The sequence below is a fragment of the Myotis yumanensis genome, unplaced genomic scaffold (assembly GCF_028538775.1).
Source record: "Myotis yumanensis isolate MYYU_CA2020_CCGP unplaced genomic scaffold, mMyoYum1.0.hap1 SCAF_4, whole genome shotgun sequence".
NCBI lineage: Eukaryota > Metazoa > Chordata > Mammalia > Chiroptera > Vespertilionidae > Myotis > Myotis yumanensis.
In genome coordinates, this window is record NW_027223755.1 from 73,356,129 (window position 1) to 73,371,281 (window position 15,153).

Here is a 15,153-nt window from a genome sequence, read left to right on the forward strand (position 1 = left end):
TGAGTATAATATAATCCCACGCTGAATATCACGTAAAGCAATGAAAACATGTCACGGTGAATCGGAAGATACCAAAACAGACTGTTTGGACTGGCCTCAGGCACACTTAGAAAACCGTCTGTGTATTAAGGTTTAAGTCGTTGCGGTGTCTGTCCTGGCAGATGATGGTGTCACAACTTGTAACACATTTATGTAAACTGTCAGAGGAGTACCTGACAAATCAGGAAACGTATGTGGACAAAACACACTTCCTTGAAAGACTTGGGTCAGTGCTCATTCCAAGCTAATTTAGAGTTCCTGGCAAAAATCCAAGTGGCATGAGCCTCCTGTCCTGTGCTAGACGCTGACGGGCATCTCTGGCTCAGATGCCCAAGCGTGGTGTGGCCACGCCTTCCCTCCCCAGATGAGGTGAGGTAATAGGTGCTCGGTATCCATGTAGTTAGCCAGAGAGGGACCCTGATTACTCAGGCAGTGGGTTCTGTTTCTCACTTTCCCGTGCTTTATTGGTGACATGAGAGGTGGTCACCGTCACTCATAAATAAGTTAAAATTAAGAATTCAAAAAATTAGTCCCTTTATAGGCAAAATAATGATGATGATATACTTGAATTCCTCCATTACATCCCAGTTGGTTATTGAGGATAAGGGGAACATAGGAGATGCCCAGTCAGTCACTCTGGCCCACTGGTCTCATTCTGGAGACATGATTTGCCTTTAGCAGTGGGACTGGAATGGTTTCTTTCAGTCCCAGAACCTAGGATGTTGTCTTTGTACCAGCAAATTTGGAAGTAAAAGATAACTCTCCATAATTCTTAACCCCATGGGTGCTAAATAAGAGAAATATATAAAACTAAAATGGAACACAAATTTGTGTATGATGGTTGCAAAATTTGGAGCCTTTGCTATTATCCACGTGGAGAATGACAAGTGCTGAATGTCCGTGTTTTCTTTAGGGAGAGACCATAAATTGAGTGGCTTTCCATCTTTGGCAGTTTATGCCAGTTCAGACACAGACAGTGAAAAAGCTTGGAACTTACCAGTCAGAATTTATTTCCCATTGATTTGAGAAAGAGACACACTTTTATTTTGATAGGAAAATCTCACTAGAACCACAGGCAAGAAAGGGAGATGCAGAAGACAAAGCCAGCAGGTAAACAAGTTAGAGTTTCAAATTTGAAACAGGCCCCTGAATCTTAAGTCCAAAAGATTTTTCACTCAACAGACTAAGTATTTAGCCATGAAACATAAGACATTTCAACCTTCATCAAAGAGACTTTGTGTGTCTATATTTGTGAGCTTTTTCATGTGAGGGGCCATAAAAAAATCTATGCCTTGATATAAAGAAAAGAGATCCAAGGAAACCCAGGGTTGCCAGCATCACCGGTTTTTATTTTTACTACCGTGTTATTTACATTGAACACAGAAAAACGATTCACATTCATGAGGGTCTGAAGAGCCACAGAATTGTTATTTCTTGACTTTGTTCTGTTAATATTAAACAAACAAGCCCCCAAATACCTTCTTCCTTTCTCCCAGTCAACTGGCTTTTTTTCTCTCCTCCTAAGCAAATTCAAAGGGAAGAAACTGCTGGAATCTAGACCAACCAGGATTTCATCCAGGAACTTCATAAACATTTGGGGTTTTACATAAGCTTCTGACCTAGGCCAGGGCAGCTTGACTCACTCTTTCTCAAACCAGGAGTTAGCAATCCCTTTTCTCTTCTGTTTTTCTGCTGCAGAAACCCTCAACAGTCCCATTGGGGGGGCTCCAGAAAGGGGTAAGCAAAGCCTTCAATCACCGCGGGTTATTTGCTGATAATATGTTCTTTATTTTTTCTGCAGAAAGTGTATTTTTAATGCTTATCTTCATTTTGCATCCTTTTCCTTTTCTCTTTTTTTGGTTGTTTGTGTCACGTGGGGAGAGTTTGCCTTTAACCTCCTGGATGCATCATCCGCTGCCCACACTTGTGTTTTGAGTATCATTGTTTGTATATGGCTGTGTTGGTACCAGAGGGGAAGATGACTCTCGAGGTTGCTGTTGGTGGGAGGAGCCTGGAGCTAATCCATCACCATAATGGTTTCTTTGGAATGTGTCAGTGTTCTTGTGTCCCACTGCCCGCCTCCCCCCAAGTGTGAAGGTTATCTTCTTTCTGGCATTCCATGTTTTCCAGGTCCCTTGGCTCTGCTTTTGCTGCTTCCCTGCAACCTTTTCCTCCTCACATAGAGCTCAGGTCATTTCTCACTCCACACAGCCAACAGCAGGCTCCCTTTGAAGTCTTTGGGGATTTGCACTTGGTCTGACTAACAGGGCAAGGAGAGGAAGTGGCCCCAACTGAACAACTTTTGTCCTGGAGGCTTTCAGGCCATGAAAGAAAAATCAAAGAATTAATAATATTTTAAACCAAACCACACTTAATGTTGTTAAATGCTTCATTCTTTTCCTATGTGTACACCAAACCAATTACAGACTCACAGTAAATGAATTGCACATTTTAGTGGAGGAGTCTTTGGCAGAGGAGCTGCCAGTTACGGAGAATGCCAGGGGAATGTACAAAATTGTCCCCCTGCTTTCCTTCTGCTTAAGATCTGACCAGCCATCGTAGACACTAACGAAATGGACCTAGGCTTTGTCTGTCTCCTAGTTATTTCATTCTTGAGTATGGAACACCTTCTAGTTTTTCATGAAGCTTGATATCTCTGTGGAAACTAGCCAGTGGAGGCTGTTTGAATTAAAATTAATCAAAGTAAGTAAAATAACACTTTAGTCGCCCTAACACATTTCAAGTGGCAAGTGGCTCCATATTGGACAGTGTAGATACGGAACATTTCCATCACTGGACAGCACTGCTGGTAACATTGCACCCCTCAGGTCTCCAGTAGCCAGAGAGCCATAAGCTCATTGTGGTTGTGAGATGTCCCTTTGCAAGGAACGCTCTTTGCGCTTGTTTTGAGAATAGTAAAGTGCTGTCTGTGTATGATGGCTTGGGAAGAATCAAAGGGCATTAGAAAGGAGAGTCCCCTTTAGTTGTTCAGTGACACGAGGTTCTGGAAGGAGTGAAGCTGAACGCAGCATTTGACGATGTTTGTCCTGCCCTGCTTCTTCTGGTACAACTCACCGAAGGGAGACAGAACTTCGGAGGTGAACCTGATTGTGTCCAAAAATTTAATATATTCAGTCTTACCTTTCGGCTAGATCTTTGAAAAGTTGATGGACTGTTAATCATCAGAATAAGAAGCTGAGTAATGGCAATTATTCCTGTGTCCCCAACAACCCCAGCAGTAAATTGAGAGGTGAGGCATTCAGGATATGCTCATGGGAACTTGCCTACAGGGTCTCAACTCCTATGGCCAGTTGTCCCCAAAGAAGTTGTGAGGTTTGAGATTCCACAGCAGTGAGGATGTTTTCTAGGCCCTGCGTTTGGGCTTGAGGATTTCATTCTGTCTTGAATGTTTTCCTGCATCCTTAGAGGAAAGCCTAGGAGGAAGTCAGTGTTAAAATTACTTTCTGGGTCGTTTTCTTTATTCATTTTTTTTAGGAAATATTGACAATCCAGGCAAAGAAGGGATCTTGTTGACTCACTATGTAACTTCTGTGCTTTCTTAGGGCTAATTTCTGTAGATTTCTAGGCTGAGAGAGGCAATCTGTTTTTATACTGGCAAGTAGAGCAGACATTTTAGTTCTAAATTCTACATAAAGTCAGCTTCCATACAGGTACACATGACCTTATGGTCTAAAATTTTATTCCTTATGGTACCTAAGAAGAAAGGCTGCCATTTGATTTTTTGAGATCAACTACAATAAGGTTTGGTCCTACATTTTGGTACTCGGTTTTCTTGTTGCTCTGATTTGCAGCCGTTTACCAAGTACGTTTAAAATGGCGCGCACGCACACACACACACACACACACACACACGCGCGCGCGCACACACACACACACACACACACGGGAAGCTCTATGTACAGGGAACTGGCTAGTGCACATGACGGCAGGTGGAGATCATGTTGTTGATGCCGTCTCCTGTGAGCTGTGTCGTGGATAGATCGCAGGCGGCACACCTCTGAGAGCAGGAGCAGAGCATGACAGGATGCAGGAGAGCGTCTAGGTCAGTCCACCCCCCTTACCAGAGGTGAGAGGTGAAAAAATACAGTCAGGGAAGTTGAGTGACTTGTCCAAGTCCCACAGCTGATTGGGGCCAGAGGCTGAAGTAGCACTTACCTCTCCTATTTTTCCTGTTCTAGACCTTTTCATTCAGCTAAGCTAAGTTCTGCAACGTTTTAAAAGCTGTGCCACACATAGGTCACTAGATGCCTAGCAAACACCTCTCAGGCTGGTGCTGGGTAGAGGTGATGTGTTGGGATCCCATTTGCCTTTCATTGGTATTACCTTGATATAAGAATGCAACCCAAGCCTCTCTGTGGTCATTTTTGTAAATCTTCGTGACCGTTGACATAAAAAGAATGGATTGACTTCTGACGATAGAAAATAAATCACCCCAACTTTTGACAGCAGAGTTAGAAAAAGCAAAGAAAAGATTAATTGGTTTTGTTTAGTGGCTTATTGTTTATTGTGATAGCTATTAAAAATAGATAACCAGAGGCTAATAAATGTTAATGGTCCCTTTACTATTAGAAAAATCAATTGTCAGTGGATATAGCATATAATAATGTATTATTTTATTTATAATCTTCAATAACATTTAGAACATTCACCCCTGAGAGAGTGATTTCTTGAAAAACTCTAAAGTTAATGGTTATAACAAAGAACAGATTTGGCAGGAGGACATTTTCATCTACATATAACTTCAATGGCTTTCAAAGCGTTATTTTATAATTATAATAAAATGTGTATGCAATTTGTCAAGATTGATAAACTCCTTATCAAGGACTCTTACATATTTCTTTGAAACCTGTTTGAGAGCAGTTAAATAGATTTCTAAGTGTAAGTAATTAAAATTGTATAGTATTGAGTTATTGATCAATCCTGGACTATTAATCAAGCTAAAAAATTCTACAATCAGTGCTCAGCGTGCTGAAGTCTGGTAAAATAATGGTATTTGTGTTCAGTGAGGCAAGTAGCCACAATTAAGCACTTCGCTTGACAAATGAGAGGGTCCACTTTATTTTGCACTTAATTGAATTGTTGTACATGCTCGGTCACCATTGTCTCCTAGCCCTGCATTTTGGTTTCTGGTCGTCGGAGCTTAAGTGTTTGTTGAAGGTAGAGCAATTAAGTCCGCTTGCACCGTTGGCTTTCTAAATGCAGCCAGAAAAGTCCAGGCCATACACTAGGGCTCGTGAGTGCTGTTAATATCCCTCATGACAGATTCTTAATCTTCCTAACAAAAATTTTGATAAACAAATTGGAGCCCTGTCGAAGAATGACATGAAGTAGCTTCAGATAGTGACAGCTGCCCAGGTTTTCTATCACTCGGCAGCTTTTGCTGAAGTAAGCAGAACTTCTGTAGAGAAGATAGAATTTTAATCTATTTTATGAAAACCCAAAATTGATCTGATTCTCAGGAGCTGGAAAGAATGTTCTCCGGCAATCTTGCTAATTATCACGTATTTGCCACAACTTCCTTCCATTTGCTTTTGCATTGTAGTCGCCCTTCTGCAGGCACAGTGGCATTCCGTCGTTTCTGAACTGTGATAACTTACTGCTTCTACCACATGAACCAGGGAGCTGGAGTTCAGGAGAAAGGCCCAACGGAGAAATATTATGGGGGTGGAGGGACGGTGGAGGAGAGTAGGTAGAAGTCAGGACTTACTTTACAAAGGAACCAATCTGGGCGCATGCCTGCGTTCATCTTGTGTATCAGACGCCTCCACGTTGAGGCAGTGCCATCAACAGATCCCAAGACAGATGAGTATTTATTAAAACACACATGGAGCCCTAACCAGTTTGGCTCAGTGGATAGAGCATCAGCCTGCGGACTGAAGGGTCCCAGGTTCGATTCCGGTCAAGAGCATGTACCTTGGTTGCGGGCACATCCCCAGTAGCGGGTGTGCAGGAGGCAGCTGATCGATGTTTCTCTCTCATCGATGTTTCTAACTCTCTATCCCTCTCCCATCCTCTCTATAAAAAAATCAATAAAATATATTTTAAAAAAACAAAACAAAACAAAAAAACCCCAAACAAACAAACAAAAAGACCCCCACACACATGCATCTGCTGACGCACCTGCGTGTTTACCTGGCGCCTAGAATAAGGTCCCACTGCCCCAGAGGGCCTTTGGCATCAAGAGCTTATTTCCTTCGAGGACAGTTTACCCTCGGTTTTCTGAACCGACAGAAATAAGGACGCGTTCCCTGTCCCAGAGGATTATTGTAAAGATTAAAGTAGATAAGTGGTTTTAAGCCCCCTTGAAAAATTAAAGGTGCCATGGAATTATCAGAGACAGTTACATATTTTCTCTTGTAAGATGCTGGCTAATCAAGCCTGTACTCTCTGTGCTCCCCACAAACACATTAGCATTGGCCTGGGGAAAGGGATAGAAATAAGAAAGTTGGGGTTCTTGAAACGGTAAAGTTAATACCAGAAAAAAAATAACCATTTGGGAATTAATGTCTCAGTAGTTATGTGAATTTTGTTCTTGTGGCAACAAGCCATGGGAAACCAGTGGCCAAAGTTCTATGCAAAACAGAAAATGTCACCAAGAAGTTGTGGCCTTTGTTTCACGTTACTGCCGTCCACTGACCAACATGGAAAATAATGACCAGGCAGTCTGTTTGTTTGTTTCAGACCTTACCAGTGCGGCCACTGCTCCCAGTCCTTTTCCCAGCCTTCAGAACTGAGGAACCACGTGGTCACTCACTCCAGTGACCGGCCTTTCAAGTGCGGCTACTGTGGCCGTGCCTTTGCCGGGGCCACCACCCTCAACAACCACATCCGGACCCACACTGGAGAAAAGCCCTTCAAGTAAGTGGTGGCTAACCTTTCACCCCATCTTTCTCCTAGCCTTTCCGACAGCTGCAGACAAGGCGGATCGGTGCTGCCTGGCTCAGCCAGTGGCTGGAGAAGGCTATTTGGAAGGTCAGTGTCCAGGATGTAACAGGACCTACTTGTTTAGTGGCTGTTGTTTGCAAAATGAGGTCAGGAAACCTATACATTGATCCTCACTCAAGCTGTTCAACCTTGGACATGAGACCAACTTTCTGGGACTGTTTTCTCATCAGTGAAATAAGAAAGTAGGAGTAAGTCATGTTAAGATCTTTCTAGTTTCCGTGGATCTGTGCTTCTAGAAGTGGAGCTGGGAGCTCAGTTTCAGAGTGCCACCTTACGGCCATCAGCAAGCCCCATGACCATCAGCAAGGTGGCCACAATTTAGGACATCTCTTGAGGACCTTGAACCCTGTAGGATTCTGGTGAATTTTTTCCCTCCTCTTGGTTTGACTCTATTATGGCAGCCAACTTGCAGTTTTCAGTGTGCTTTTTGGATCAACATTACCATGTTGGTGAGAAAAAAAAAATCCAAACACAGGGCGCGTTTGAGTTCTTGAAGATTCAGGGAATGTAGAAAGAAGTGGAACTGAATTCCAAGGGCTTTGGCTAAGCGAGAGAGTTTGTTTCTTGATATAACACAATCATGAAGGCAATGGACATCTGAATCATGCAAGATGGCCCATTCACTTATTCATTCATTCATTCGTTTGTTCATGTCAGTGTTCATTCATTTGGCAAATACTCGCTGAGCACTTTCTTTTGTACTGGGCGCCCTTCAAGGCACAAAAGATACAAAGGTGAATGAGACTTAGCCCTCCAGCCTTTGAAGACCTCATGGTTTATGGGGAAGCCCAATTGATGAACAAGTCTCACCACATAGAGCAGCGGTTCTCAACCTGTGGGTCGCGACCCCTTTGGCGGTCGAACGACCCTTTCACAGGGGTCGCCTAAGACCATCCTGCATATCAGATATTTACATTAAGATTCATAACAGTAGCAACATTACAGTTATGAAGTAGCAACGAAAATAATTTTATGGTTGGGATCACAACATGAGGAACTGTATTTAAAAGGCCAGAAGGTTGAGAACCACTGACATAGAGTGAAAGATGCCAATGTGAAATGCAATTAGACGTGTATGTACAGTGTCTCAGAGTAGTGTAGAGGTGGAGGAATCAATTTTGTCTCTGGGAGATGATGTCAGTGTTTTTTCCTAAATTTCTTTTTTCAATTATAGTTTCCACTCAACATTATTTTGCTTTAGTTTCAGATGTACAGCATAGTGGTTAGGCAGTCATATACTTACAAAGTTCTTTCCATACCCTCATATTTCAAGTGCTCACCTGGCACCATACATAGTTATGACAATATTATTACTCTATTCCCTATGCTATACTTACATCCCAGTGACTGTTACTAAATTACCAATTTGTATTTTTTAATCCCTTCTCCTTTTTCACACAGCCCCCTAAACCTCCTCCTCCTGGCAATCATGTTTGTTTTGCGCATCAATGAGTCTGTTTTGTTTTATTTCTAAGATGTGTTTTGAAGGCATTCGAAAGAAAGAGACGTTTCTGGTAGCCCAGCCAGCATATGGACGGCTTGGGAATGTGGAGTAGTATGGATGACTGGTCGGTGGTCTCAAAGCCTTTTCTACTCTCTGTGTAATGGACTCCTTTCTGTTCAACCCTCTGACATCTCTCTTTACTTTTTACCATAGTGGCTTCCCCTGGTTAAGAAGGCAAATAAAAAGGGCATAGATGTATCGCCTATTTACCTTCTATAGGACAAGACCAAGCACGAAAGGAAAAGATTCAGGCAGTAGAACTAACCCCCTGGCTCAGTATCAGCCCAGGAGCCTTTCGGGGCTCTCATTATCCATGAGTTCCCCCCTGGACCTCCAGGTGTGGTGGTTGCCCTGGTGCTCAGTCTATGTCAGGCTCAGCTCAAGATGGCAGAGTCCTGCTGGTCGGGATCCTGCCACCTCTGTTCTGCCAGCGAGGAGGAGCTCCTAAAAGGCTGTCATCTTCACTCAACTCCCCATGAATCAGTCACCTTCACTCATTATCCTTCATTGTGTTCCATTGTGGTTTAATTTATGACATGGATAAGAAAAATAGTTTTAACTTTCGTCTTTGTATGTGGGTGCGCCTTGATCACTGCATGAAGACATCTGGCTAGGGGGACTGAATGGGTTTTCAAATGGAGCCTGCACTAATGCCAGCCACGCTGTGACCTCTGAGTCTGAGCTAGCCCAAAGGTCTTTTAAGTTTCCCTAAGGACCAGATGGGTTAGCACAGCCCTAGAGTTCCCTGTTGTGGGTGTTTGTGTCCTGCAAGGTGGGCTCTGCATTGCCCTCAGGCCTGACCCTCAGGGGGTCACAGACTCTGGCTTCCCCGCTGCTCTGGATGTGGAAGGTGACCGTGGCTCCTCTCCCCGAGAGCCTTTGAGCAAGAGAGCTTTTCAAAAGAGGCGCAGGACTGACAGTCTTTCTGGCCCCTCATAGTACAGAGGGCAGCCAGACGGACACAGTGCCAGGATCAGATTGATTTTTATCTTGTTGCTGTATAAATAGATTTTAGTAATTAATTGAAGAGGTTTCAGGGTCAAAATGGGAAATAGATTTCTATTAATGTTAAGGTGTTACTTATGTGTAACCTCGTTGACTCCACTCAATTTTTTTTCTTTAACATCCTGTTTTTGTCATGTTTCCAATACAGTTGCCATTTTAACTTACTTTTAATTCATCAGGGTACTCTTTTGAAGGGCTTTAGCAATTTTATCTTCTTCCTTTCTAAACGGATGCTTTTGTGACCATAACCTACTTTCATCTGGGGGGAGGGGAGAGCAAATAGCCCGAGTTGGGTGGATTAGATTCTATGTGTATGTTTAGTTCCTTCTGCTTCTACTCTTAAGATTAGCCACATGCTGCAGGCATTTTTTTAACTTATATATATTCCTGGGGGTAAGAACTGAGTGTACGCTTATTTTATAAGTGCAAGATTTTAACATCTTCTAGAAAGTGGAGGGCCAAGTCCTTCAGCATACACAAACGGATCGGTCAGGATTGAACTATCCCAAGGGAGTTTGGGAATCTTCCAACATAGCTCATGGATATCCGTCCCATGGACATTTGTAAATATTATGAAGATGTCCTTTTACAAGCTTATAAAACAAACATTCAAAAAAACTTTTCTTGCAGATTAGTCAATAAAATGGGTTTCACCACAACAGTTAATTTTACTACTTCAACTAATGGGTATTGGCTTAAACAATGTTGCAAAGAAGGAAAAGAATCTTGTAAAAGATACACAACCCTAAACTCTCCACGTTGGGCAGCTTCCAAATAGATGCCCCAAATGGCTCAGTCTCCCAATTGTCCCACCCACCCAGGGCCCAGGAGGCCTTCACAGAATTCCCGGGGGCCCGGCCAGATGGAACCTGCCACATCTTCCCAACCTCTAAAATCTTCTGCTGAGACTTGGTTTTTGAAGGCAGATCAAGATGATTGCCACCCAGGGAAGGCTGGAGAAGATTTGGCACTAAGGGATCAGTCACATTCCAGGCTTTGCCTCACAGTCTGATGGGCTGAATTCCCACTGAAAGCCTCCATCCCTCAAGGTCTGTCGGGTAGCTAAACCTGCTGTAGACTTAGACTTTTAAAGATAAAGGAGCACATAGGAAAAAATGCATACCAAGGATGATATTACAGGTCTTGGCTTTCAGTTTGTATTGTGAGACTGGAAGTCATGGCGAACGAGGAACAAAAGCAAGACATCGTTTCATTTAACAGCAATTGCCAAGCACTTGATTGAAAAAAAGGAAGGAAATAAAGAAGGAAGTTGGCAGTCTAAAACGTATTCTTTGCAATGACAAATCCTTTCTCCATCTCTGTTACTAAATGCAATCTTTCAGGATTTCAGGGAGGTTGCGCTGCCTGGAAGGATCCCCGTGAGCTGCTTCCCGCCTGGCTCTGTGCCTGGGAAGCCCAGGACGTATCCTAGGAGAGGCTCTTGCCTGCATCTGTTAGAAGCAGGGGCAATACTCATCACTACATTTTGCCTTAAGTAAAGACAGTTTGGCTCAGTATGTTAAAAAAAATCAAAGGATATTCCAGAGAGCAGCTAATACTTTAATAAGAACTAGGCAAAATCAAAGCCAATTGAAAAAGCACATCAGTAAAAATGCACTGAGCACATCATAGGTATGAAGCCCCCTGTGCAGTGTGGTTTGGTTCGTGAAGTATTTTTTGACAGGTTGGAGGGGCACAGAAAGGAACAGAACTTGACATTATTTTGCATCTCTGTCAATTTCAGATGGTAATTGTTAAACTCCCTGTACCTATAATCCAGTCAACCATCACAGTAAGTAAAGAATGATCTCAAATCTAAAAGGAAATCGAGTCCAGTTAAGAGACCCCTACTGGTAGAGAGTTGGGGACTTCCCCTTTGCTGAACTATTTGGACGCCTTTCCACTTCACTGTTCCGGCGAGGTTCCCTTCAAGGCCGTGACGTCATCACAAGGAAGAGGACCCTGTGTGCAAGAACATTTCTTTGCTCCCAGCTCATTACCTGCATCTCCCTCTCCTCCTTATTCTGCTCCCCTGCATGAAGTCCAGGCTTAGAGGTACCCATGCACAGTCATGCGTCTGGGATTGTAGTTCAGGGTTAAATGCCAACCCAGCTGATGCCCAGATCTGACCTGCTAGAACCTAGGTATTTGCATTGAATCTGTCCTTCTGATGAGTGTTATGAAGCTATGAAAATAACTTGTGAAGGAAATTTTTCTAAAATTAAAGATGATATACATAAAACTGAAGTCCTTCCATTATTTAAAAATATTTTTATATCTAAGCTCTCTTCCTCAATAATACAAACTGTATTCTTCTAATTTCCAAATCACATAGATATTTCTAGTAGCCTGGTTCTAAGTATAATTTTACTCACACTTGTGGGCAGATGGCACTAACAATGAAGTTTCAGTAATGATCTCATGGGATGGTTAGATCTGACTTCGTAAATTCCCTGACCATTACAGCAAACTGTTCATAAGTAAAGATCTGTGAGGCATTTAGGCAAACACTTGAGAAATGCTTAATTCTCCTCTTAATGTCTTTGTCCAATCTGAATGTTTATATATTACATATCCACATACACTTTTGCCTTCTATGAAATATGAGACTTCCTCCTTTTGAATACTTTATATTCTAATACACAAGGTTAGAAGTGTAAAAGTATGAGCCAGGTAAATTGTCAAGCCTCATAATTGTTCCAACGGTTCTGCTCTCATCGAAATTGATTCTAGAGTTTGAAATAATAAAAAAAGGACTTTAATAATTTGAAAGTTTGTCAAGCAGTGAAAGGTAGTATATTTTGACACACTAATCCAGGAACTAATCAGTTTTCTAATAAACAATCAGCAATTCACTAACATGTCATCAGCACTTCAGGAGCTCTGGAGAGGGGATGAGCTGCCCGTGGACGTTAATGAATACACCAAAAATCATTAGCTGGTCAATACTTCTGAGTTATTTTCATTGAGTTGATAGGTCTGATACATTAAAGCTGACATTATACATTTGTCAAGATCACAGTGCAGTTTTTAACAGTGGAACAGGCTGCTAAAATTATTCCCTGAAAGAAACACAACTTCTTCACGCTGCCACACAGCTGGCATAGGGATCTTGAAAAAACCATGCCAGATAGTCAAGCGCCAACCTCCCACCACTCACAAATGTGCAAGAATCTCCGGGGTGAATGGGCGTGTTCTGTTTTTATAGGTGATTATTCCTATGGCAGGGGGTTTTGTATACTTTACTAAAAAGGAAGGAAAAAGAGGGGACTGATCACCAGATAACAAGACTCGGGCACAGGATAGGGCAATGTGGATTTTTCTCCTGATGATTTCTGCCACATTCCCAATTATGCAGGGACCCCAGGACCCAAGGTAGTGTTACTGAAAAGAGAGACTGTTGTCTGCAGCTCTCCTGAATATCTTTCCTTCAAAGGTTTGAAGAGAGAATATTAAGGGGATGGCTGAGGTGGCTACTATGCCCTAAAGAGTGCCTGATCATTGCTCCAGGCTGCCCAGGCAAGCAGGGTAGTGACAGGAAGTCACTGGGTCCAGCTTGCTGCCATAGTGTGTGTGTGTGTGTGTGTGTGTGTGTGTGTACAATCATAGACAACCAGCCAGTAACACCAACCATCACAGAAGAACTAGAAGCCACCATTAGGGGTGTGTGTTTGTGTGTGTGTGTGTGTGTGTTAGATTGAATAGCCATCAAGTTAGTAATGTGTGTTGCCTGGGAGATAGGTCAGGCCCACGGTTCCTTGATTATAATCTTTTTTGTTAAGTTCTGGAGAGGAAATAGTCTTGAGGTGTGAAACCAGGTTTCTCATCAGACACACCACCCCTTCATTATGGCCCGCAAGGATATTCTATGACTGTACTTTGGGGAGAGGTGAACTTCTTGACCCACACGATCATAGGTTTATTTCAGGTTTTTTGAGCCCCTACCCAACCACAAACGTTGTGCTAATCCTGAGTTTGGTTGGGCTGTGAAACTAGAACAAACTTCTGCACAAAAGCAACTGCCCACACGACCCTGCCTCACCGCCGCAGACTAATACATTCCTTCCTCTGGTTTCCAAACGCCAAGAGGCTCGCCCCTTGGCTGCTGTTTTGAGGGGAGTCGAATTCCCGATTTTAAATGAGCAGCAGGTGAAATTTTATTTGTCATCAATTTCTCTTTCGGGTTATGGAGCAGAAAACTGGAGACAAGCTGCTGCTTTGATGGCTCACTCCTAAAAATCTCTTTTTGTTCTTTATCTATTTGAACTGACAGCGATCAGAGCTGCAGCAGGACAGGGCTCTCTGGAGAAATCACCTTCCCCCGCCTATTGACAGATCCCTCTGTTCTGCATCAGACGGGCTTTGTCCCATCACAGGCGTCCAGGCCTTGGAAGGAGCCACCAATTAAACCTCTTGAGCCGGGGAAATCTGAAGCCACTTTGGAGTGTCTGTTCTGATTAGGCAGGATGAGAGGACGCCCAGCACCCTGCAGGCCCCGCTCCCTGGTCTCAATTTTCTCTCTTGCCTCCACCAGGTGCGAGAGGTGTGAGAGGAGCTTCACACAGGCCACCCAGCTGAGCCGGCACCAGCGGATGCCCAATGAGTGCAAGCCAATCACCGAGAGCCCAGAATCAATCGAAGTGGATTAACTGATTGACTGGTTGGAATTAAACTGCAAGGAAAGTCATGATTAAATGTCACGGACACTTAAGCAAAACCAAAGATTTCCTCGGAGCAACTTTCAATCAGTCCCAGAAAACCAAAAGCAGTAATAAAATAAGTAAGATGTTAAGAGAGATCGATCCTGGCGTGGAAGTCAGACCGGGGAAGAGATTATTTATTTATGACTAGGGATGAGACTCATTTCAGTGGACAACTAACCTGGGATGGCCCACAGGTCCAGTCCCACCATGTATTTGCTTTGTTTCTAAAAAGCTTTTCTAAACTGTTATTTAATACCAAAGGGAGGAATCGTATGGGTTCTTCTGCCCACCGTTGTGACTAAGAATGCACAGGGACTTGTTTCTCGTTGCACCTTTTTTTAGTAGCATGATCCAAGGGGACCCATTGTACAGCCCTTCTTCCTGCTGTTTCGGTTTGGCCTGGCCCGGCACGGCCCGTGGAAGCAGAAGCAAGAGCGTCCACCCGGTCGGTGCCACCTTCAGCCCCACAGGCATCCCATTCTGTGTTTTCCCGAGTTCACGCCTCATGCACTTGTCACGTGGTTCCTTCCATCCAACAGCCTGGTCTTGATGCAGAAGAGCCCGGAAGTGGAAGAAAATGGGGGACTTACTTTGTCCTGTTTCAAAAACATGTAAATGTAAGGAGCTTCATAATACAGTATATTGTTCTGAAGCAGCTAGTGGAGAAAATTTTGTTTTCAATAACATTTTAGCTTAAAAAAAACCCCACAAAAATAAAAGTTCTTCGGTATGAGGCTGAATATAAGTACTAGGCTTCAAGTAATTTTTTGTTGTTGTTGTTGTGTCTGTGGAAGTGTTGAATATGCGAAAAATAGTGCCAAGCCCCATTGTCAGGGCCCTTTTAGGCAGTTTCATCTTCCTTCCTCGGGTGTGCAGGGAGCATTCCTGCAGGAACAGGCGCAAGGAACCGAGACAAGGAAACATTGAGAGGAGGAG

General features: G+C 43.2%; 1 protein-coding gene across 1 annotated transcript in view; it reads left to right on the forward strand.

Annotated features, from left to right (window-relative positions):
* The window catches only part of PRDM6 (PR/SET domain 6), a 102,370-nt gene extending 87,425 nt beyond the window's left edge, over positions 1 to 14,945 (forward strand). The window contains 2 exon segments of the mRNA XM_070411491.1: positions 6,742 to 6,918; positions 14,049 to 14,945. Coding sequence (XP_070267592.1) covers positions 6,742 to 6,918; positions 14,049 to 14,163 — 292 coding nt within the window. The 3' untranslated portion in view covers positions 14,164 to 14,945.
* The last annotated feature ends 208 nt before the right edge of the window (positions 14,946 to 15,153 follow it).